This window comes from Nelusetta ayraudi, unplaced genomic scaffold (genome assembly GCF_046127955.1).
Source record: "Nelusetta ayraudi isolate G7.1 ecotype Tasmania unplaced genomic scaffold, CSIRO-AGI_Nayr_v1 ptg000011l, whole genome shotgun sequence".
Taxonomy (NCBI): domain Eukaryota; kingdom Metazoa; phylum Chordata; class Actinopteri; order Tetraodontiformes; family Monacanthidae; genus Nelusetta; species Nelusetta ayraudi.
This window is the reverse complement of record NW_027466061.1, coordinates 20,224,408-20,248,509: the sequence shown is the minus strand read 5'-3', so window position 1 is coordinate 20,248,509 and position 24,102 is coordinate 20,224,408. Positions and strand designations below refer to the sequence as shown.

General features: G+C 41.6%; 3 protein-coding genes across 7 annotated transcripts; 2 read left to right on the top strand and 1 right to left on the bottom strand.

The window, feature by feature from the left end:
• Positions 1-1,363: 1,363 nt before the first annotated feature.
• Positions 1,364-5,961, bottom strand: dnajb4 (DnaJ heat shock protein family (Hsp40) member B4). Its single transcript, XM_076021795.1, has 3 exons — positions 5,359-5,961; positions 3,933-4,513; positions 1,364-2,192 (listed from the first exon to the last, which is right to left on the bottom strand). The coding sequence occupies exons 1-3, from the start codon at positions 5,567-5,569 to the stop codon at positions 1,962-1,964; spliced, it is 1,023 nt and encodes a 340-aa protein (XP_075877910.1). The 5' UTR covers positions 5,570-5,961; the 3' UTR covers positions 1,364-1,961.
• An 870-nt stretch (positions 5,962-6,831) lies between these two features.
• On the top strand, positions 6,832-10,743 carry slc25a24l (solute carrier family 25 member 24, like). The gene is made up of 10 exons (XM_076021794.1): positions 6,832-7,111; positions 7,191-7,317; positions 7,716-7,803; positions 8,263-8,374; positions 8,507-8,665; positions 9,222-9,359; positions 9,464-9,574; positions 9,952-10,119; positions 10,209-10,347; positions 10,435-10,743. Exons 1-10 carry the CDS (start codon positions 6,989-6,991, stop codon positions 10,620-10,622), a joined length of 1,353 nt encoding a protein of 450 aa, XP_075877909.1. The 5' UTR covers positions 6,832-6,988; the 3' UTR covers positions 10,623-10,743.
• Positions 10,744-11,663: 920 nt separating this feature from the next.
• On the top strand, positions 11,664-22,815 carry fubp1 (far upstream element (FUSE) binding protein 1). 5 transcript variants are annotated; one of them, XM_076021788.1, is made up of 20 exons: positions 11,664-11,816; positions 12,255-12,378; positions 13,617-13,652; positions 13,787-13,823; positions 13,909-13,955; positions 14,050-14,121; positions 14,211-14,268; positions 14,360-14,522; positions 14,641-14,739; positions 14,876-14,974; positions 15,061-15,163; positions 15,406-15,645; positions 16,406-16,566; positions 16,661-16,812; positions 16,920-16,996; positions 20,003-20,128; positions 20,415-20,489; positions 20,897-20,959; positions 22,045-22,208; positions 22,450-22,815. In XM_076021788.1, the coding sequence occupies exons 1-20, from the start codon at positions 11,724-11,726 to the stop codon at positions 22,456-22,458; spliced, it is 1,998 nt and encodes a 665-aa protein (XP_075877903.1). In that variant the 5' UTR covers positions 11,664-11,723; the 3' UTR covers positions 22,459-22,815. The 5 variants fall into 5 exon arrangements, with proteins under 5 accessions (XP_075877903.1, XP_075877904.1, XP_075877902.1 ...); XM_076021789.1 differs by having other exon boundaries at positions 12,255-12,345; positions 22,045-22,815; XM_076021787.1 differs by having other exon boundaries at positions 22,045-22,815.
• Positions 22,816-24,102: the final 1,287 nt, after the last annotated feature.

The window sequence follows — 24,102 nt, the reverse complement described above, 5'->3', positions numbered from 1 at the left end:
TGGATTTCTTAATACGGCGTCGTCACAGCCAAACCCGAGTCGTAACCTGGTCTCATCCTACTAATGAAGACAGGTTTGTGCTTGTTAAAGGAGTTGGATCTAGTTAATCTGCTTATGGGCGTGGTGCTCCCAGTGCTGGAGAGCAACTAATTATATATCACTGAGATTAAATAAGAAATATAACCAATTTTGAAGCAATTGCAATTAGCCACTTAAGTGTTTTTCCTGAGATGTCAATTGTGTATCTGACTGTAAAATCTGAAAAGCAGTTTAATAGGGGTGTGTGTGTGTGTGTGTGTGTGTGTGTGTGTGTGTGTGTGTGTGTGTGTGTGTGTGTATCTGACTGTAAAATCTGAAAAGCAGTTTAATAGGGGTGTGTGTGTGTGTGTGTGTGTGTGTGTGTGTGTGTGTGTGTGTGTGTGTGTGTGTGTGTGTGTGTGGTCTCATCAAACCTGCCTCTGACAATGCATTTAATGAAATGCTGATGATGGAATTGTTTTCAACTAAATGACAAATATCCAGAGACGTCAACCAGCAGTGTTTTGATATTGACACCTCCCTGTTTTTCAAAAGTGGCCAGATAATTTTTTTCACTTCTCAACTAATTTGTGAACATGCAACTGCAAACAAAACTAAATGCATTTGACACACAGTAGTGTTTATTAAATGGCCGGCCACTAATAATTAATGCTTGAATCCCTACTTCTGTTTTGGACACTGACAGAATCCACACATTCAGCTGATAGCGTCTCTCACTCTAATGGGGCTAGTGTGTTTGTTCTCCACTCTCAACGAATAACTGTGACTCATCATTTGTACAGCTCTCCAATATGTGATCTACACACATCTTTTCTCACAGAAGGAACTGTGTGTGTGTGTGTGTGTGTGTGTGTGTGTGTTTTAAGAGTCACAGTTTTTGTTGTTTTATCTTGGAAATCCCCTAATATTTGTTCAAAAGCAAGAAACACAAGCAGCTCAAATCTTAATACCATTGCAAGTTTTGTCTCAAATTAAAACCTTAATACTTTTATGTTTAGTGATGTAACACCAGATTACAAACTTCACTCGAGTTCAACATTAGCCTGAGGGCTTCAAGTCAATAATGAATAAGTACAAATCAGCAGCTCAGGTGGCCCCTGTTGCCATTGTAAACCAAGTACACAGAATCTGAGGAGCCCTCAGACACTGAAGAGTGATGTGGCGGCCCCTGGTGGTAAAACCCTATATGCCTCTGTGCTAAACATATTTACATTTATATAGCGTGCGTGTATCAGATGTTGGTAAGTCTATTATCTAGAAATATTAAGATGCCTTTGGTTACTCATTATATGCACATGCTGAATTGAAACAACTTGAGATCCCGTAATGTGTAAATATTTATTTTAAAATTCCAGTTCAATATGGTCACGTCAGCTTCTAAAGTGCACACAACAATCCAGCCGAGCTAATTTCCCATGAATAATAGTACGTACATTTAGCACAGCCTCCAAATTGAGCCCTTGACCTCATAATGACCATGACACACAAAAGAAGAATCACGGTTTCAATAATAATAATAGTATGGCAATAATGAAGCCTGCCAACTGTCCAGTATGAGAAGAAAGTGTGCTGTTTTTAACGTTCCCAGTATAACTGAGATGTTTTGGCAATTCAGACTCATCTACTACAAAATATTTCCAACAAACAGAAAAAAGAAGGTGACTGCAGCAAAGATTCACATGGATAAAATGTCTATTTTCAGAAACATGGCCATTCAGACTTTCAGTCTTTCACCACACTTACTGTATATCAAGTTGGCAGCATGCAAGGTATTTATAAAAACACCACTAGCTAAAAAATAGAAATTGCACATTTGTGAGTAGGAGGTCCATGTGAACTGGCAGAACTGTCTGGATGTGTGGCTGTGTGTGAGTGTGTATGGCAACAGGGACGAGCGCCCGTTCCCATTTCCTCTTTTCATCCTAGGTGGGCAAATGCCGTTTCAGGACGTCCTTGGCATTTCCGGGCAGCGTGTCAGGAAAATTCACGTCAAACTCCACCACCAGATCCCCCCTTTGTTCGGGGTTTTTGGGGAGGGGGAGACCTTGTCCAGCAACAGTCTTTCTCATGCCAGGCTTGATGACGTCGGTGATCTTCATGTTGCACGTGTTCCCGTCTATCGTGGAAACAGTGACCGAGCATCCACACAGAGACTGTGAAGACAGGAATGTGGCAGACAGCGTGAGAAGACAGGGAAGAGAAGAGCACCCACACAAGATCTGCTTTAGGTGAAGATTAAGCATGAGTCTGTTTAAACACTGAGATTCAAATTAGACTGTGAGGGAAAAAAGGGACTGCAGATACGGATTTAATGTATGTTATGAGATTTCTACAATTAGTATATTGTATAAATCAAAAGATCTAATTTTAATCAAATGAAAATTATTTATAATAATTCATCATTATAGTTATTGTATATATAATATAATTATTTGCTGTTAGTCTGCAGATAATTGTGCCACATGCAAGACTCCACAGACCTCAGGTAATAAAACTACTCGTGACATCTTTTTGTGTGATAGCAAAGATGACTTTACTCTTTTTTAATCTTTAGATCAGATGACAAAAAATAATTCTAGCAGCTCTTGACTCAACTCATTGTTGCAGGCTGCCTTTCCTCACATGGAAAAAAAAAATTCAGTTTGAAGCCAACATGCCTGCCTACTCAGTTGTAAATACACTTGAAGCTTGTGATACTTTGTGAACAGCTTTTCATCATTTACACGAGTGGCACTTCACTTGTGTAGCTCAGGGCAAAAATCTAAAATGCTATACTTCTTTGGAGAAATCATGGCATCAAGATGATCTAGTGGCATTTTGGTCTTTTACATAGACACGTTTCTTTTTTGACATATCACCTCACAGAAATTAGCATCAACTGGGCTAAATGTCTATGATGATGTGTTTCTCCTCGGTGGGGTTGTAATATTGTGCAAGCTTAGCTAACCTCTCAACATTGAGTAGATGCACAGACACTACTCACAAGGCCTGTGGGCAATCTTCGAAAACAGGGTCACTATATTGGGGTTGATTTTTTTTTTTTTTTGAAAAATAGAAATTGGTAATAGTTTGTTTGGTCATTGTTCATGAAGCAATTAGTACTTTTTCATCTAAGTTGTCCTTTTAAGAGTTCCTCTAGAGCGTTGAACATCGATTAAGTGCATTAAGAGCCATCACCAGTGGACTGGGTTTGCTCAGCTGTCGAGGAGCGAAGTTATCTTTCAGCAGGTGAGAACAGGTGGTCTAATCTCTCCATTCAAATATCCTCTTTGGAGCTGCACATGATCCTGGAACTGCTTTGACTGTTGTTTTCTCACCAGCCATGACAAAGACCGTGAGGCAGTGGAAAAAGCTCAGTGTTGCCATTTCAACGGTCTCATGACGGTACCAGTAACCCTTTACAGCAATCCAGCAAGTTAATTCATAATTTTATACAACTGAATTGTAGGACTGAATACATTTGGCGTGATCATAATGTGATTTCAATGTGACTCTTTGAGCTGAGGCTGCAAAGTTGACTTTGGAGAGTAGGAGGAACCATATAAGTACTTCTTTTCAATGTGTGTGTGTAGGCGGGTGCTGCTTCTCTCCTTCCAGCTCCTATTTCTCAATGTTGATGATCTACGTTACATAAGCCTCCAGCCAAAGTGTGTTTAAGCCCAGCACTTGGCTCATTCAGTTTGCCTCGACTTTCCAGGCCAAGCAACTGTTGAGACAGTCTACCTGCGGCATATTGATTGTAACCTAGCTTTCTGGAGCATCAGAGCTTTGAAGGGGCACTCTAAAATAAATGTGAGCATGTTCCGACTCCCCCAGCGTCTGACTAATCCAACCATCACAACCTATAATTAAAGCTGCAGTCAAACAGGGCGCAGAAATAGGAAACGACTCACCTGTCGCAAGCTCACACGCACGGGATAGACAATGTTTGAGCCCTCCCGACGAAAGTGGGGGTGTGGCTTGTCCTTGATGATGAAAACAATGTCGGCAGGAATGGTGCTCGGTGACTCGTCTCCCTCCCGCGGGAAGGTGATCTTGGTGCCCTCTTTCCAGCCCCGCTTGATCTCAATATTGAGGATCTTGTCCTCGTTGCGCATGGTCCTCCCATCTGGGTTCAACCTTTTACGAGAGATTTTCATCCTCTTGGTGCAGCCGTGGAAGACCTCCTCCAGGGAGACCCTCAGTTCGTGGATGATGGCCGGGTCCTGCTTCCGGCGCTGCTGGCCCCCGGGCCCGACATGTCCATCCCGGGGGAAGCCATTCAGGTTAAAGCTCGTGAAGGAGCCAAATGGGTCGTTTCCATCCACCTCCATATCGTCATCGTCTCTCCCATTGTTTTTGCGTCCAAAGAAGATATCGAAGGGATTTGAACCCCCGAAAAATGTTGCAAATGTGGCGTGAGGGTCCCCGTGGAAAGTGTAGGTGAAGGTGCTGCCCTGCCCTTCACCAGTAGATCCACCTCCACCCTTGAGACCTGATGGGGAGCAGAAGTGATCCTTCAGTCATGCTGCCATGACATATGCAAGGAACTGAACACTGCTAAGCTAACTGAACTGATGCTGGTGTAAACATCTTCAAATATGTAATCCAACAGCAAACCAACACATTTCTGTATTGTATTATTTCAAAGAAAAAAAACAACAAATTAGATTCATTTAGTGCAAGATCTTCAGTTTGCATGACATGTTTGACACTCATCATCATCTTGGCTTCATTTCATCTTTCATTTAAATAAAGCCAAAAGTGTCCCTCGAATTACAGCCCAGCATGGGCTACTCTAAATGAAGTACGTGCTTGTAATGTCACTATGACCAGCCAGGAACTTGGAGTGTTTAGGCTACATTATGCTCATTAATGTCATCCAGATACTAGTCCATAACACATGTGCAGAATATGACATGCACATGCAGCCATATACACTTTTCAAATACAGCAGTGGATGGAATGGTGTATGATGTTCTTATATCCATACATCTACCTACGGAACGCTAGAGCTACTTAAGAATAAAACAACCACACGTGTAAATCAATATCTCTGTTGAGTGGCAGAACCCACCTGTCCCCCGCCCCCTTAAATCTGTGGTTGTCATAATGGCAAACCCTTTAACGCAAAAAATCTAAAGAAAATCCCCAATCTAATTCTCACCGAACGATGAGTTGGAGCTATAAAATTCGCTGGACAGCTGTTAAAGGCCTGTTGGCGCTATAGCCTCTGACTTGAATTAAAGCCAATTGTGTTTTATTTCCAGCCCCGGCTCTATAACGGGTTTCTGACGGCGCTCATAACCGCTTACATAAAGGATGAAAGGAACACATTACCTTCCTCCCCGTACTGATCATAAACTTCCCTTTTCTTGGGATCACTGAGGACTTCATACGCCTCGGCGATCTCCTTGAATTTCTCCTCGGCGGCTGCAGACTTGTTTTTGTCCGGGTGCCATTTCAGCGCCTGCTTTCTGTACGCCTTCTTGATGTCCTCGTCCGTGGCCCCCTTGGAGATGCCCAGCGTTTTGTAGTAGTCTTTGCCCATCGTGTCCGTGCCCACCTGTCCCCCGGTGATCAGCGGTCGAAGCGAGATGGAGGCGACGGGAGCGGCGCCCTGCTGCGACAGGAGTCGGTCGACTGCGGGGCCGTGACAGCGGCGCTTCGGCTTCAGTCCGGGCTGACCAACAGCGAGCAGCCACCGACGGGTCCACAGAGCGGGATGAACACCATTTAGAGGCGGTCGGTCATCGCCGTGGACCTCCCGCTATTTATCCGTGACTGGAAGTGACCCTCTTTAAATAGACTCAGCTCCCTCTCCCGCATCCACAGCGCCAGCGTCAAGTTCGACACAAGCCGCAATTCTGGTTCCGGTGTAGAGAGCGCGCCTCCTCCCCCACTGTAGAAAATGTAAAATAAATAAATAAATAAATCCATCCATCCATTTTCGATACCGGCTTATTCCTGAGCTCAGGGTGACGGGAGTCTGCTGGAGCCCTATCCCAGATGTAATAGGGCTAAGGCAGGGTGACACCCTGGACAAGTCGCCAGTTCATAACAGGGATAAATCAATCGATAGATAGACAGACAGACAGACAGACAGACAGACAGATAGATAGACAGATAGATAGATTGAGCGTTGCAGTACCAAATACTTTTAGCTGAGCCAGTTTGCCTCAAAATATGCCAGAATACCAGGGGGTTGTTAAGAAGAAGAAGAAGAAGAAGAGGAAGAAGAAGAAGAAGAAGAAGAAGAAGAAGAAGAAGAAGAAGAAGAAGAAGAAGAAGAAGAAGACCTTTATTGGAAATTTGCATAATTACAGCAACAACAAAAAAGAAAAAAGAAAATTGGCTACAGTGCAAAAGGTCAAGAGTTATATTAACTGAAGATTTAGACAAAATTAAAATATTTGTAAGTATGTACAGAAAAAAGCGAGATAAAAAAGCAAGATATTTACATATTAAACGTTTACAAAACTTCACAAAATTAATGTACAGAAACCACCACGTCTGACTGATTGATTCAGCGTCGCTATAACGAATGGAACGAGCTGCAACACGCCTAGTATTCAAATAATAATAATAATAATAATAATAATAATAATAATAATAATAATAATAATAATAATAATAATAATAATTCTTCACCGGCTCACATACATTATAATATATAAAAATGATATAATTATTATAATTTTACTGAAACAGTTGCCAAATTCTCGATCTTCCAGCTATAGCGCCATCTGCCGTTTCCCAAGATGAAATGACGTATCGCTTACCCATAAAATGCTCAGTCTGCAACAGCTCCGAGCTCTGCCAGTGACTCAGCGTCACAGCTCCCTGCAGGTCTTGAACCTCTAAATATTACAAATGCATTGTTTCCCTGCTCAAAGGGGGCATGCAACAGATGAAACAGGCTGCCTTTATGCTAAATCAAACTGCTGATTGCTTTATTTCTGGGTGAATCATGGATCAGTTTCGTGGGTTATTTACTAAACTGGACAAGAATAAGGACGGATTCGTGTCGGTGGAGGAGCTTCACAATGAAATGAATAAGCATGGAATTCTCTCAAGGGATGCCAAGGTCCAGGTAATATTTTAAGACTAAAGGTTTTATCAGTATTTATCCGCCTCAGTGTCTAATTTCATTGATTTCATGTCCCTCCCAGAATATCATTGATTCTTATGACAAAAACAAGGATGGTCTGCTGGATTACAAAGAATTCCTCACCTACATGAAGGACAGAGAGAGGAAATGGAAAATTCACTTCCATGACCTTGACAAGAACAAGTGTGGTAAGTACTCATAACGTGTCTTGCGCCATGTTACACTGCACGTCTGTCACTCTAACTGTAATTCCTTAATGGAAAAGCAAGCACCCTATTTATCTCCCTTCAAACACTTTTTTCCGTGTTAGTAATGATATCAAATCAACACAGTCCTAAACCTGCACAAGTTTGTGGATTTTGAGTGTCTTTTCAAGGTTAGAATGTAGAGGCAGCCATTCTTTTGACTTATTTATGGCTAAACAGCTGGCACCGCACAGTGCTGCAGGCTAGTAACCCTTGCACCCATAAATTTGTCCTGTATCATCAGATATCTGAGCCATAGTTTGAGCCCAGGCACAGTGAAAGTGTGAAAGAAGCAGTGCCCATGTTTGTCTTGTAATTCTGTGCATTTCTTCTCTGATTAGGGGTGATTGACCAGGACGACATCATTTGTTTGTTTAAGGAGTTAGGAGTGGTAATATCAAAGCCGAATGCAAAAAAAATTATTCAAATGTAAGATTCTTTTGCCCGACATCGCATGGATATATTGTTGCATTACTGGGAGAAAAAAAATGACAAGGCTCTGACACTGCCGTTCAAAACAGTATCTGGTTTATTGCATTGTTGATGAATTGTTAATATCAATAGGCCACTAAAATGGCTAATTGGTTGCAGCAAGTATTTATTAATGATAATCACTTTGCAACAATAATGCTGCAAAAACTGAAATCATTGCAAATCACTGGTGTTTGAACTGAATGTCATGCAGCCCAAAGGAGTCTAAGACATTTCCTGCCAATATCAATGTGTTGCTGAGAGGCTTCTAGCCTTCTTATTACCCAACAAAAATTTGATATATTAAAAATTATTTTTCAGTTTGCTCTGTTGCGTCTGACAAGAAAAGACACACATCCATCACAATCTGCTGTGAAAGAAAATGTCACACGGCTGCCGCTGTTGATCTGATCCTAGGATGGATAAGGACAGTTCCATGACTGTAGACTGGGGAGAATTCCTGCAGCACGTCATCCTCAACCCTGTGGACAACATAGGCGAGCTGGTGTCCTCATGGAAACATAGTCTGGTAAGATCTTTGCTGTGATGGTGCAACACTTCAGTGAAGCAGATGTGTATAATAACTATGAGACACTGCCCACCCTTGGTGTTACGTAATGAGACGGTGATTAATGTTATTACTCATTTTGTCCATTCTCAGGTTTTTGATGTGGGTGAAAGTCGTGCGATGCCCATTGAGTTCCCGGATGAGGCGACTGGTTTAGGTGAATGGAAGAGGTTTGTTCTTTCAGCAGGACTGTCTGATGCCGTCTCTCGGACTCTGACTGCGCCCATAGATCGCCTTAAGACCCAACTTCAGGTCAGCTCCATTGTAAATGCAGCAAAAAAGTATTGTTCCATCTTGGGCCTGCTGAGCCAAAGTCACATTTCAGGTGGCTGAGTTGTTTACTTTAAGAGCCTTGATAGGCTGCTTTCAGAGAGTACATTCACAATTTAAACCACCATCGTTTACCAAAAAATGATAAACAAACAGATGTTTTAAATGTAGACATGATACACACTGTCCCCTTTAGACAGCTTAGCTTTACAAGTTGAAATTGAAATAATCAAACAAAAATATTTAAAAGAGTCTTAATTTCGTAATAATTAAGCTTTATTTATTATAAGTGCTGACCGTATTTTGGGGAACTTGTCAGCAAGCAAAGTCTTCAGCTAAATTGGTTTGCGTGTGTGCAGTTTATTATTTACATGAGCCATAGGATATTCTTCCAATATCCTATATTATGATCAGTTTTTTGCTGAAATATTTTTGATAAAGAGCTGTGTGTTCGTTTTTTATTTGGTGCAGCATAGAATGAAAAAAGCAAAATGTATGACACATACAGCGGTAAAAGCAAGGTGTTTTCTGTGTGAAGGTTCATGGCTCCAAGGCCTTCTCCCAAGGCTTTCAGGAGATGAAGGCAGGTGGACTGCGATCAATGTGGCAAGGTAACGCTGTCAATGTGCTAAAAGGAACGCCGCAGTCCACTTTACAGTGTCTCATCTATGCCCAGGTCAGTCTGAAATGTAGAAAAACGACTCCTCGTGTAAATTATTGATACACTAGTTTCAGATTTCTCATGTACATCACTGCTCACTTGTCCTCTGCTTTGTGTAGATGAAGGTTTACACACAAGGCAGGACTCAAGAGCCCCTGACAGTGCAGCAGCGCTTTGCTTTGGGTTGTGTATCTGGTGCTGTTGCTCACGCTGCCTTCTACCCTTTAGAGGTATGACATACTTAGCAATATATTTGAATGTCTTTTTATCCTGTTATTGCGCTACATATCTGCGGCTGTTGATTAGTATGTCAGTATGTATGTTAGTAGGTCAAAAATGACAAATTATACAAGCAGCGATATGATATCTGATTAATCATAAACACACACACACACACACACACACACACACATATTTACACACACTAAAACTATAATTACAATTCAAAGCAAATTATTTATTTTGCTAGTTCAAACCACTAGTTCAAATAAAAGCACAAAATAATTGGTACAATCTAGAGGATCATGAGTTTATAGAGATCTCAAGAATGACCAACAGTGTTAGATATTCAGCGTTTGGAATTAAACTCCCAATTGCTTTTCCTCAGGTGCTGAAAGTCAGATTGAACCTCCTGCAAGTTGGCACCTACCATGGGGTTGTGGCATGTGCCCGATCTATTTACAGGCACGAGTCCATGTCGTCTTTTTACAGAGGATTTAAGCCGAGCATCCTCTGCATGATCCCATACGCTGGTGTGGAATGTGCTGTTCACCAGGTGAGACAAAACACAGGTAATGGATGACAGATTTAGTCATTTGAAACACATCACCATGGTTTATTAAGCTTTTTTTCCCCCAATTACAGTCTATTATGAACTGGGCAACGAGGAATCCAGCATACAACAGTGACTCCAAACTGTTTTTCTTCAGTTTTGTTGCCTTTGCTTCTGGACAAATAACCAGCTATCCACTTGCAGTAATACGGACTCAACAGCAAGCACAGGGTAAATCCCAGAGTGATGGAGTAATATTATGAAATTTGTAAATACCTTGTTTTTTTTTACGATCTGAGTCATGTTTTTCTTTCCTAGCTTTCAGCACAGTTTCTCCACCAGCTTCAAGTGTACTACAAGGACTGATGGGGATATATGAAAGACATGGATTTAAAGGCTACTACAGTGGAATGGGAGCCAGTTTCATCAGGGCTATCCCATGTGCTCTGATAAACTTTACTTTAACAAAAAAATTTGAAAATGTGTTTTCATCAATGGAATCTTAAACGATAATAAAGAGAAACTGTTTACCAGTCCGTAAGCTTCAGTATTTTGGAACTACTTGAGTTAAGAGTATTTCATCTTGTGTTGAGTATATGTCATCTTGAGTTGAGGGTATTTCATCAATTGTTTTTCATATATAGCTTTAATAAATTACAAAATAAAATGAATGCTGACATAAACCTGAATTAATGTTTACTGTGTGACTGAACATAGTAATAGTTACTCGAAACAGGAATTGTGTATATGAAGTTGTGCTGAGATCAGTGCTGTGCAATAAATATTTATTACATAATTGCTCAGCCTTGCCTTTTCTACTCTTTAAATGATGGGTTGTCTTGTGTTAACCATCTAGGAATTGTTTTTTTTTCCCCCAGTATGGTGTTTTATACAAACAAAAAGACAAACAACATTTTCTTTTTAAAAGAATACTTGGAATAGATTATTAAAATCAACCAGCATTGCTTGTGATCCATAGGGTAGAGGCAGGTGAGTAGAAAATGAATGACATTTTCAGATGAATGCATGGACTCAGAGTGAGTGTATAACACAGGGATAACAACAACTAGTATTAGCAGTTCATTTGGGTGATTAGCACAACTCATCCTTTAGTCCAATATTTGGTCACTAAAAGATGAAAAAAGCTGCAGGCTGAAGCGATGGCTTATTGTATTATCTTCTCAAATACGAAAAAGGAGACGCAATTCCTTCAATCCAAGATGAAAATAAGAAACGGAACAATATGGAAATGTGGGACACGGAACAAGATGAAAAAAGAAAAGAAAAAGAAATCTGATTTTAATTTAACATGAACGCTAAATGTTTTGATGCAGACTTTTGACATTTATGCGAAAATGTTTGACATGTTCAATGATGTTCCCGCTCATGATAGCCACTGACAGGCCGTTGTTTGGTTAGTTTCTGTCCTTATTAGCCATTAAAAGTCCATGGAACCCCCCTCCAAAAAGCAAACAAAAAAGCAACACTGAGAGAGTTCGTCGTTGTTCTCGCGAGAGGTGCTTCGACCGCGATTTTCCGTCACCATACCGAAACCGTGGCCCGCCATCTTGTTGTGTCGAACAGAAGCAGACCAGAGAGCGGCAGTTATGGCAGACTACAGCAGCGTGGCTCCTCCGTCCTCTAACGCCGGTGGCGGCATGAACGACGCTTTTAAAGACGCTCTTCAGCGAGCGCGACAGGTAAAAACACAATATACTCAATTCGTTTCGAGATACTTTTGCATTCGCTCCCAAAAACCCTCTCTGCTGTATAATACGGCCCGTTGAAAGATCGCGACAGGCTAAGCTAGGCTAACAGTGAAGGCCTGGCCGCAATGCAAAAGACTCGGCGGTTGGAAGAGTCCTGTTTTGATGTTCCGAATTTTTTTTTTTTTTTTTTTTTTTTTTTTAGAGAAAGGTGCAAAATCTTAAAACAGTCAACATTTACGTCACGTGCAGTACTATGCAGTTCACTTAGGAAATTGATATGTACAATACCCCTTTGTTGGCTCTGACTTCCGGAGTTCTGCTCACCATTAGGCCTTTGCTAGCGCGCCTTTCAAACGGCATTAGGAAAAGAAAAAAAAAATTCTTCGCGTTCGTGATATTGAAAAAAATAAAATAAAATGTATGTTTCAGATTGCAGCAAAAATTGGTGGTGATGGCGTTGCGGCACCGACTGGAAGTGAATTTGGCTACGGAGGGCAGAAAAGGCCTCTGGAGGACGCTGGTGGGTATTTTCCCATGCCTAACCTGAATATCGGTCAGTGACAAATTTGTTCGGCGCAAGTCCTGATACTTGTCTTGCCTGCGTGTGTGTGTTTGTGTTTAGCAGCATATGAAAGGAATTTGCTGGGCAGTGTATCAATCTAATAAGGTTAATAATAACTCATTCTTGAATGATATGATGCTCTTGTTGAGTAAAAAAGTAAGATTCCTTATTTGAGGTGATTACACATGTCAGCTATTGCATGCTCAAATAATTGACTTAAATGTTATAATGCCAACTTTCCTCCCCAACCCATGATATGATAAAAATGTTTTTTCATTTGGTTGAACAAATCTTTGGGCAATATGATGTAATTTGCACCATGGATGAATTTTTAGTGTAACATCTGTAGCAACAAAGCCTAAATTGTGTTGTGGATTTTTCTAGGCTTTACACCGATCGGATCGGCCGATATTTGGCATTTTTTGAAATGTTCGTGATCAGGTGTCATGTCATAAATCTCCGATCAATGACGTCATGGTCGTTTTGGAACTTTTTTCATCTGTCTCATTTACTCCAAAGTAGTTTCACAGCATCAACATGTTTATTTGTTTGTATCCGAGAGCTAATGATTTATGATTCAAAAAACTTAATTTTGGTCTTTGTGCCTCTTCCTGTTTTGAGTACTGTCGCTATGTGACGGACAATAACGTTTCTTTGAATCTTCATGACAGCAACATCCATGGGCGACACAAACAAACATGTCGGAGGTGTGGAAGTTTTTCAAAGTGAGAGAAACAGACATGGCACGAGCTATCTGCAATATATGCAACACTACAGTACCTCGCGGGGGAACATCGGCAAAACATTTCAACGCGACAAATTTAATCAGGCACTTAGAAAAGATACACACGGATGTCGAGTTCAAGAAACGCAGCGCAGAGAAAGAAAAAGAAAAGCAAAATCCGAAACGGATGCTAAAGCAAACAACTTTACAGCACATAAGTATATAAGTACATAAACAAGTAATTTGAATATTGCTCCTCACGTGATCGGTTATCGGTTCATTTAAACTCACTGATCGGTGATCGGCACAAAAACCGGGATCGTGTAAAGCCTAGATTTTTCTCACTTGTTAATAAGTATAAATGTGAAAGTACTTTTACTTGTTGTTGGAGATGCGGAATCTTCTGGTCAACTATTGAAAAAAAAAAAAAGTCAGCCTTAAAGCAAAACTGTTAAATCGCATGAATTGATGAAGTATTTATACTGGTTGTCATATGTTGTAACAGACCAGCCAGAGACGAAGAAAGTAGCCACAAATGATGGTAAGTAAACTAGTAAGCCTGTTATAGTTGTTCCGGGCCGGAATTAGTTTTTCTTTATACATCCCCCTTTTAAAGGGCCTGAAACTTCCATCATGTTACATTTGATTCAATCTTCCTGCATGTCTTCTTTGCAGCATTTTCCGCAATGGGTGGTATGGGTGGCCCCCCAAGGTAAGCACAGTGTTTGAGTAATTTATTATTATGATTGTCATTACTATAGTCATTTAATTTGTGTTTTTAAATGTGTTCTTCTTAGGTCAATATCAGAGGAGTTCAAGGTTCCAGATGGAATGGTTGGATTCAGTATGTTTCCCCTTTGAGTACTCATCTACAGAATCACACAAATCACTATTTGTTTTATTGGACAATTTATGTAAAATGTTTTCTCTTTTATTAGTCATTGGAAGAGGAGGTGAACAGATCTCGCGTCTGCAGCAGGAATCAGGATGTAAAATACAGATTGCTCCCGGTAAGTGTTGTTGCTGGTGTTTTTTTTTTAATCTCCAGAAACCACAGCTTTACATTTTGTTTCATGGATCATATGAATCTGTGTTGCAGACAGCGGAGGAATGCCAGACAGGTCGGTCACATTAACGGGGCTACCTGAGTCAATCTTGTGAGTAATCCAAATGTTCTCCTCAAATGCAGCCCGAGTGACTATGGATATAATGGCTAAAAATAGATAATGCCAATTTCTCTCTTATCAGGACTGCCAAAAGGCTTCTGACAGAGATTGTTGAGAAGGGACGTCCAGCACCAGCATTCAACCACAGTGACGGACCAGGCATGACTATACAGGAGATTATGGTCCCTGCCTCTAAAGCTGGACTCGTTATTGGGAAAGGAGGAGAAACCATCAAAAGTTTGCAGGCAAGTGTCAAGCTGCAGAAAACTTGAAATGGGCAGATATATTGTCTTCGAAGCAGAACACTCAATACTTGTTTTTGACACATTACCAATGGCTCGTTACTCTTCTTTTAACCCACAGGAAAGAGCTGGAGTCAAGATGGTCATGATCCAAGATGGACCACAAAACACAGGTGCAGACAAACCACTCCGCATCTCAGGAGAACCTTTTAAAGTACAGGTGGGTTTTGTCTTCTTACTTTCACTTTCATTTTTTCATTAAGAAAATCCATGTTGTACGACATGCCACATTAATGGTTTCCTCTAGAACACCTATGTGGTGTAACCATGCTTCATTTCTGGTCTTTTCTCTACAGCAAGCCAAAGAAATGGTGATGGAGCTCATAAGAGATCAGGGCTTCCGGGAGCAGAGGGGAGAGTATGGCTCTCGTGTTGGAGGCGGCGACAGCTTAGATGCAAGTAGTCATCGCTAAAAGTTTTCATCTTGATGGCATTGTGTTAAACATGCTTTCTAACTTGGGTGGTGGGCTCTTTTCTTCAGGTACCCGTTCCCAGGTTTGCGGTTGGAATTGTGATTGGCAGAAATGGAGAGATGATCAAGAAAATACAAAATGACACAGGTGTTAGGATTCAGTTCAAACCAGGTGAGTGCTAGTGATGGCGAATATGGGTCAAGACTCGAGAAGCTGAAAGTTGCAAAATTTAAAATGTTTCTGGTCAATGACGAGACCTCATGCACCACGCTGAGAAGCTGATGAATAACCACATCCCAAATGGGCTGAGACCTAAACAATTGAAGAATCCCAATGTCCTGCTGATTTTATTGGGCTGGGTCTAAAACCTTGTGTCAAATAGACCTAATAGTCTCTTTTCCATTTTCCACCAGATGATGGCAGCTCACCAGACAGGATAGCTCAGATAATGGGGCCCCCTGACCAGGCTCAACATGCGGCTGAAATTATATCTGACCTTCTGAGGAGCGTCCAGGCTGGCGGCCCCCCAGGACATGGAGGTGGGCGAGGCCGCGGTCGGGGGCAGGGCAATTGGAACATGGGGCCCCCAGGAGGCTTGCAGGAGTTTACCTTCACTGTCCCAACCATGAAAACAGGCCTCATTATTGGAAAAGGTATGTAACATCCTTTTTTTGCAGTATTTTTATGTATGCAACTTGGACTGTATGCTTAAGATTTAAAATATCTCGATATATATCTCTCTCCCCCTAAGTCCTTGTGCACTACATGAATGCTGTGATGTTGCTCGTTTTTCAACGTTTAGTCCTGGAACTCGCTGGTGGTCTTTCAGATGAATCCTCTTCATAATGCATATTTTCTGACACGGCAAAGTGTTGAAAATCTTATGTGGTTATAATGTTGATTCTGATAATGTAAATTAGAAAGGACAAATATGACACTTATTTTGAAAATAAAAAAGCTATCGAGTAAATTATTAAACAAACTAATAGAATTAATGTCAAGTTAAAGTCTTACAGTATATCATGTAAATGTGTTGGTGTGCATTTATTTAACTAGAAACAGCATCTAAACAAAGAAATGTGGTTTTATTGCAATTGGAACACACATTAAAACCACACAGAGATACCAAAACATTTTAGAAAATAAAAGGAATGTATATATATCTAATCTTCATGTCTGATTATTAAATATAAATACAAATCTTGATGCTGTGCACAATTTGCAAAACGCTTAAAGTGATTTGCCCCCGTGGAGCGTTCGTTTGACCAGAAGAGGGCAGCAATACACCTTGGACATATCCAGACTGCTGAAAAGAAGACGAAGAAGAGGCGGCTTTCATTTTTTGCACTCTGCCACCACATAATGTTCTCATCTTTTTTTCTTTTTTTTTCGGATTCCTGCCTGCCTTTTCAGGCGGTGAGACAATCAAGGGCATCAGTCAGCAGTCTGGAGCAAGAATTGAGCTTCAGAGGAACCCCCCACCCAACTCTGATCCTAACATCAAGATGTTCACTGTCCGCGGCTCCCCGCAACAGATTGACTATGCTCGGCAGCTTGTAGAGGAGAAAATCGGGGTAAACCAAGATTATTTGACTTTATTTAGTTGAGTCCCTCTACCCTCCGGCCTTTACAGATTAACATATACCTTGTGAATATTTGCACTACTAGGGACCTGTCACTCCCATGGGTGGCCCACACGGTCCCCCTGGGCCACATGGAGGCCCAGGGCCACATGGTCCCCCAGGACCACCAGGTCCCCCAGGAGCCCCTATGGGGCCATACAACCCTGGACCATACAACCAGGGACCCCCAGGACCACAGTGAGTACAGTGGCACTTTGAGAATATCTACACTCAGATGCAGATCTTGTGAGATGGCAGTGGTTAATCAATTATTTCATTATTTCATTTTTTTCCTCTCCAACCAGCGGGCCCCCTGCGCCTTACCAGCCACAAGGTTGGGGCAATGGCTACCCACACTGGCAACAGGGACAACCTGACCCAAGTGAGTATATGCTGTTGGTTGGGGGGAAATTCAGCCTTCTTAGTTATATAACATCTAGCTCAGGGGTGGGCAAACTTTTTGACTTGTGGGCCACCATGGGCGGCAAAAGCATTACAACTAAAATATCTGTCTGAGAACCCCAGCGCTATTTAGCTCTTTATTGAAATATCTCTTAAAACACTGAAAAAAATTGATGAAATACAGACTTCACTTACTTACTAATAATAGAATTTATTTCTTCAAGTTCGGCGGGCCAGATTAGAAAGGGTAGCGTGCTGCATAAAATAGTAAGAAAAAAAAATAAGAATAAGAAGAATAATCTTTATTTATATAGCACTGTTCATGCAAAAGGAAATGCAACCTACAGTGCTTCACAAAAAAAAAAAATAACAGTAAAGATAAAAATAAGAGCTCCACCCCTTTCCCCCCAGCACACAGACAAACGGCCACACTCGTACTCACACAGACATTGGTAAAATAGCTTGCCACTCAGGAAATGGGTGAGGAATGGCCACCATGGTGCCGTTCACACAGGGAGGCACCATAGTCTGCAGCCGCAGGGAGCGCCGTCAAAGAGACCCAAAACAACGTCCCTGAGGGCAGACCAGGCATAACTCCCAGCGTGGAGGCCCCCATGAGGAAACACTGGCACTAAAAGTATAAAAGTAAATTAAGAGGGGAAAAAAATTAAATAAATATTTGAACAGTGGGATAAAAATATGCAGACATTATAAAAAGTATAAAAATCATTAAAGGCAATAGAAGGCATAAGATTAGTATAATAAGAGAAATAAGATTTTTAAAAAAAAAATCAGTTAAGAAACAGATTAAATAAAATAGATAAAACAGGCAATAATTGTAAAAAAGACTAAAAAACATTAAATGTAAGAGTAAAAGAAGTCCGTTAAAAGCCAAATTAAAAAGGTACGTCTTGAGCCAGTCCCTGCGGCCCTGAGGCTCTCTGGCAGGCTGTTCCACCGAGTTGGACCATGATGGCTGAACGCAGCCTCAACGTGGGGTTTTGTTTTGACTCATTGAACAGTTAACAGAAGATGTCAGGTTCTGCGAGGGCTGATATGATAAAAGCAGGTCAGATAGATAAGATGGGCCAAGACATTTAAGAACCGGTAAAACCGGTGGCCTGTGATCCCGTTCTCTTGTCCTAGTCAGCACACGTGAGGCTGAGTTTTGTAATATTTAGAGACTATTGGTACTCTTTTTGGGAAGACCAGAGAGCAGGGCATTACAATAATCTAGTCTACAGGAAATAAAAGCATGCATTAGCTTCTCTGTGTTGGCCCGAGAGAGGAACGGGCAGCCTCTGGCTATATTCTTTGGATGGTAAAAAAAAAAACTATTTTTGTAATATTATGTATGTGAGGAACAAAAGTGAGCTCAGAATCAAAAAACAACGGCCAGGTTCTTGACATATTGTGAGGGTTTAAAATCCCGTAGTTTTGGTAAAAGTTCCTCTCGCCAGCCTTCAGGACCAATAACTAAGACTTCACTTTTGTCCTGGTTGAGCTGTTGGAAATTCTCTGCCATCCATGATTTGATATCTGCTGGAGTTGCTGGATACGGAGGAGCACGTATCCATACTTGCAAAGAAACATGGATCTGTGAGATAAGAACAAAGCCAGTTAAAAACGGTACCAGAGAAGCCCACCAGGTTTCTGAGTCTATTCAATAAAATGTGGTCATCTACTGTAAGCAGCGCTTAGATCCAGTAGCACCAAGACTCAGTTTCTGAGTCGGCGTTACACCTGAAATCATTGACGATCTTTAAAAGGGCTGTCTCAGTACTGTGGTTCATTCTAAAACCAGATTGATGTTTCTCTAAAATATTTTTGTATTTAACAAAATCATTTACTTGGTTAAAAATCAGTTTTTCTAAAGTCTTACTTAAAAATGGTAAATTGGATATTAAAAATATTTTGATCCAAGTTGCTCCTCTTCAAATGGGGCCTCACCACCCCGTTCTAAAGGCTGCAGGGAAAACACCTGTAACAATGTATAAAATCTGCTCCTCAAAGAACCCATAAAGTGACTTTAAGAGTGATGTGGGAATTGGGTCTAAAAGGCAGGTAGTGGGCTTTACTTGGGAGAAAACTCGACCAAGTGTCCTTGCGTCAACCAGGGCAAAACTCTCCAGTGTTTCCTCAAATAAAAGCCGTTGTCCAGATGTGTTAAAACTTTGATTTTGATGAGTTAAAAAACTGGACCTAATGTCATCAATTTTACTTACGCAGTGGTCTGCAAAGTCCTCGCAGAGGGCATCTGTTGGTGTCTCTGTGGCCTTTCTAAAATTTGTATTGGTTAAAAGGTTGAAGGTGCAGAACAGAAATCTAATTTTTTTTTTATAATTAGTGATGAGTTTTGAGAAATGGGATATTCATGCCTGTTATTCTTGCCATATTTCATAATGGACCGTTAGTTTACTTTTTCTCCACCTTCTCTCTGCACTCCTGCATTTTCTTTTTAATTCTGTGATGTCATTAACAGATCTCCACGGGGGTATATGTTTAGTTTTAATAGGTTTTATCACAAGTGGTGCCACAGAGTCCAATGTTGACTTCAATTTTCTGTTAAAATTGTCGACAATAAAATCCCAGGGTGCGGGTAATATTTCAGCAGGTGTGCTCTTTAAAATTTCACCACTCTGGAAGTAATGTACCGTTTCCTCACCGTTCTCACCGGGGCTTCCCGATGATGAAAACTGGTGAGGTTAAAATACACGCAATAGTGGTCAGATACAGCCAAGTCAACACACTAGTGAACAGGCCATAAGTTATGACCAGGTCCAGGGTGTGTCCTCTGTTGTGAGTTGGCTATGGTTTAAAAGTTGTCTGGACAATGGGTCAGAGATGTTATCAATATAGCCCCTGGGCCGTAGTTTGCCCGTGCCTAGTCTAGCTACTGCTCTCAGAGACTTGTTTAGCAGGACATTGTCAACTTAGTTTACCGTTCACGGTGGCCTTTGATCATAACCCTGTTTTGTATTCTTAGGTAAAGCGGCAGCTGATGCTAACGCGGCAGCTTGGGCAGCCTACTATGCTCAGTATGGCCAGCAGCCACAGGCTCCCATGACCCCGACGAGTGGAGCGCCTGGCACGAGTCAAAGCAACGGCCAAGGTAACTGGAGATCTCCTGCATTAGCCCTTAAAATAGTAGACGCTGCATAGACGGGTGTCTTGCTCTTGCAACTAACCGGTCGCACGTAGGTTTGGTTCCGCCTTTTAATTGACTTTGCTTTTTCAGAGAACTTTTTTTTTTTTCCTTTTTCTTTTTTTTTTTATATGACCCCAAGGACGGGGTAGTTTTCCTCCACCATCCTAAAGCTGCCAGCTTCTACCCAGGCAGGTGGAGGACAAACTGCTAAGAAAGATTCACTAATTACAAGTACGGTTCTTTTTAACAGGTGACCAACAGCCTGCAGGTCAGAGTGGACAGGCAGATTACTCCAAGGCCTGGGAGGAATATTACAAGAAAATGGGTATATGAACGTAGTTTCAGTGTACACCTATCTAGCACAAGACAGTCTAAACAGCCACTGGGCATTGAATCGGCTTCTTTTTCAGGTCTGGGTATCTGACGGTACTGCTGGCCTGCTGTGTAGCATTAGTGTGTACTCACTCGCTTTAACTCTGGTGCCTGTGCTGTTTAGACTGCAACACTTGACTGTCTGCAGGACTGAGCTGTCGACACAAAAGCAACTTCAATGAGTTTAATTGAGACCTTTCCGTTTCTTACGATGGGTCGACCAAACCTCGTCATTTTTATGTAACCGCTACTGAATGCCTTAGTTGATGCACTGCTCTCACCTTTTGTCTTTTTCTGTTCTTTTTTAAACTTCAATTTTAACGTAAAATGTGCTGAAATATTGTTCTCTTTGCTTTGCAGGTCAACAGAGTCAACAACCTCAAGACTATACTAAAGCCTGGGAGGAATATTACAAGAAACAAGGTTTGTTCTCAACTCCACTTCTTCCTGTGCATTCATTCGGCCGGTGATCTGCCACGGTGAAGGTTTTCCTGCAACGCCTTCAAAATGTCACGATTGAAGTTCCGTTTACCACGGCTTCTTATTTCCTTACTTGAACTGCTGTTGCAGAGAGAGGTGAGAGAGGTGAGCCTCCGTGAACACAGTACGGGTGAAGTAAGAGAGCGAGGTCTCAACAGCAGCTGTGTCCTAGCTAGCATGTATTGATATTGTGGATGGACAGCAAATGAGATGTTGATTTAAACTAATTGTGCCTGGCACAACAGCAATGAATTGTGACGTTGACACTGGCAAAAACATTTTGTCTTATGTACACGGTACATGGTGTATTTTGATTTTATTTCAAATATGCCAATGCTTCCTAACCGCTAAGAAAGCAATTCCTTGACATAAAATGATAAAGAAAGAAAAGTTCACACGCAGAGTGAAGGGGCACACAGTGAAATGGCAAATATCGCACGCAGGTAAAAGGGAATTGTTTTGTTTGTAAACCTTAATGGTTGGCAGCATTGGCTTGAGAATACCTCAAGATTTATTTGTTTTTTGGAGAGAAATGAAAATATAAAAGGAATATTTCCACAAAGGAATTATTATTACCTCCATTTTTTTCTAGAGTATTAGAAATACAATAAATATCTTAAGTTATTTATAGAGCAGGGTTAAAATGAGTTAGCTCAGGACACTCAGGCCTAGTTTAAAAGGGTTTGTTCATCATCTGAAGTCAAGCGAGTTTCCTGTTGAGTGTGGAGTTGTGTTGAAGGGAAGCTGGGCCCATTAAGCGCTCCTCTGGAATAGAGCAGCTGCTCCCCCAGCTACCCGACAGAAAGCAGAAGGTTTCTGACCTGCCACCCAGAGCAAGTGGTGCTGGGTTCGTTCCCCTTCTGACAAATGGCAGCCTTACTCAATAGATTGCCAGCTTGATCCATCATGACTATTACTAATGTTGTGAGAGCTTGGAACTCGCTTGCAGTGATAATATCTTGAAAGCCAGACAGTACTCGCACAATGTCCCTGCCCTGAAGCCAGTGTCCTGCCTCCCTCCCCCCCAGGTCAGGCAGCTCCTCAGGCCCCAGCCGCGGCTGCGGCCGCAGCCTCCCAGCCCGGCGGCCAGCCAGACTACAGTGCCGCCTGGGCGGAGTACTACCGCCAGCAGGCAGCTTACTACGGCACGGCCAACCCTCAGTCCATGGGCGCAGCGCCACAAGCCCCCCAGGTACGCCCCTGATTAGAACCTGCCCTCAACATGCATTGAATTGTGGCCCGTTGCGTTGCCCCTAACCTCGCTTGACCCGCAGGTTTGACAGGATTCCAGTGGCTGCGGCGGCCGCAGCAGCAGCACCTTAACCAAAACACCTTCCTCCCATACAGGCTTTAAACTTTTAATTTTGGGCAGCTGAGTCCACTGTTTCCGCTGTTAACATGCAACGTATCTTCTATGTATTTCTTTGTCACAGGGCCAGTAATGTGAAGTGGACATAAAGTAAATGCTTCATTGTCGAAAACAAAATCCTTTGTTAATGTTTGGATGCAGACGCCTTGATGAAGATCTTAAATTCCCTTGGTTTCAAAGTGTTTCACATAGATGGCAGATTACCCGGCGAGCACGTCCTCTTTCATTTTCTCTTGTTTTTTTTTCTTTTCTTGTAAATGCTTTGTTTTTAGTGAGGTAATTATACATATGGTCATTCCAGCCCTGTATCTACATTTAATGTGGTTAGTACTCATGTTTATTATACTGTAAGACATTGCCATGTAAATCATCTCAGTTTTAAAATGCTATTGCCTGTTGTGTTTTTGCAATAAAACAAACTGAAACCTCCTGTGTTGGTAAGTTGGGGTGGCTAAAAGTTGAAGGGGGTTGGGGTGGATCAGTTTGTGTTTTTGTTTTTGCCTGGGCAGAGGTGGTGCGGGTGGGTGGGGGGTGGAGGGGCAACGCTGGTGTGTATCCGATGTCCAAAACAATGACTCCAAAGTTGTGCTGTCCTGTCTCTCTCCAACTGTCTAAAAGGCTTTCTGAGAAATGTCGCGCTGATTGATGCGGAATGATTCGGTCCATTGTGTTGATAGACGTCTTGATAACACTTGTGTTTCCTGACAATTTCTCTGACTCCGAGTAGGCAGATGTTTGTGATAAAAGAACAGTTGTCAAGTATCTTTTTACTTGTGACGAGTGCATTAACTGCATTGCGCGGCGTCCGTATGAAAACCTGTTGACTGGTATGCTCGCATTGTTGAGGTAGTTTGCTCTGTATTTTGCCTTGATAGACGCTTCCTCCTCCTCCACAGGCAAGTTTTAGACATGCGGTAAGCAAAGCGTTTTCCTTACCATTTTTCGCCCTGCAAACATGGTTGCAAAGTTATTGTTGCTCTTTTTTTTCCTTTAGTGTAAACTCGATATATTTTTTGTGCTGTTCTTTTTTCAGGGCAGTCAGGTAATTTGCCACTTTTTTGATGCATTGAAAGTTTGTCTTTCCCATTTTGAAATTGCTCCATGTATAAAATTCTTGTCAGAAGATTTCCTCTTTTTTTTAAGAAACGCAAAAAAAAAAGTTGCAAAAGTTTTTTTCCCCCCACTCTGTTAGTGTTTTATCCAGTTTGAGAAGGTAGATGTTGTAGGGTCGGGCTGGCTAAGCAGTCGTCATCCTTCTGTTGAGCTCTCCTCTACTGTAAGTACAAAACTGACTTGAGAGATGCCCGCCTTTCATTGATGCTTTCTGAAATTGCAAACTAAGTAGTGTTTCTGTCCGATATTGCCATTTTGCCCGTCTCCCTGGGTAAGTATCAAATGTTTTGAGTCGAGGAGTAGTTACAACAGTAGACATGTCTATACAACATGAAACATTTCCCCCTGTGACTGCACATCATCCTGACTTTGAATCTGTACAGAATGTTAATGCGTCTGTAGTTTGTGGGTAGCCATATATATATATATATAAATATATCTAAATATATTTTAGATAGCAGCTGGATTTCAGGGCTTTGAGGGCTAGAACGTGAGCACTGTCACATTGATGAGAGGAATTGTTTGAGGATGTTGTTTATCTGCGGTTTGAATTTCCTGCCATTGTCTAGTTGTATAAAATGCCAATGCCATGCCTAGGAAAAGC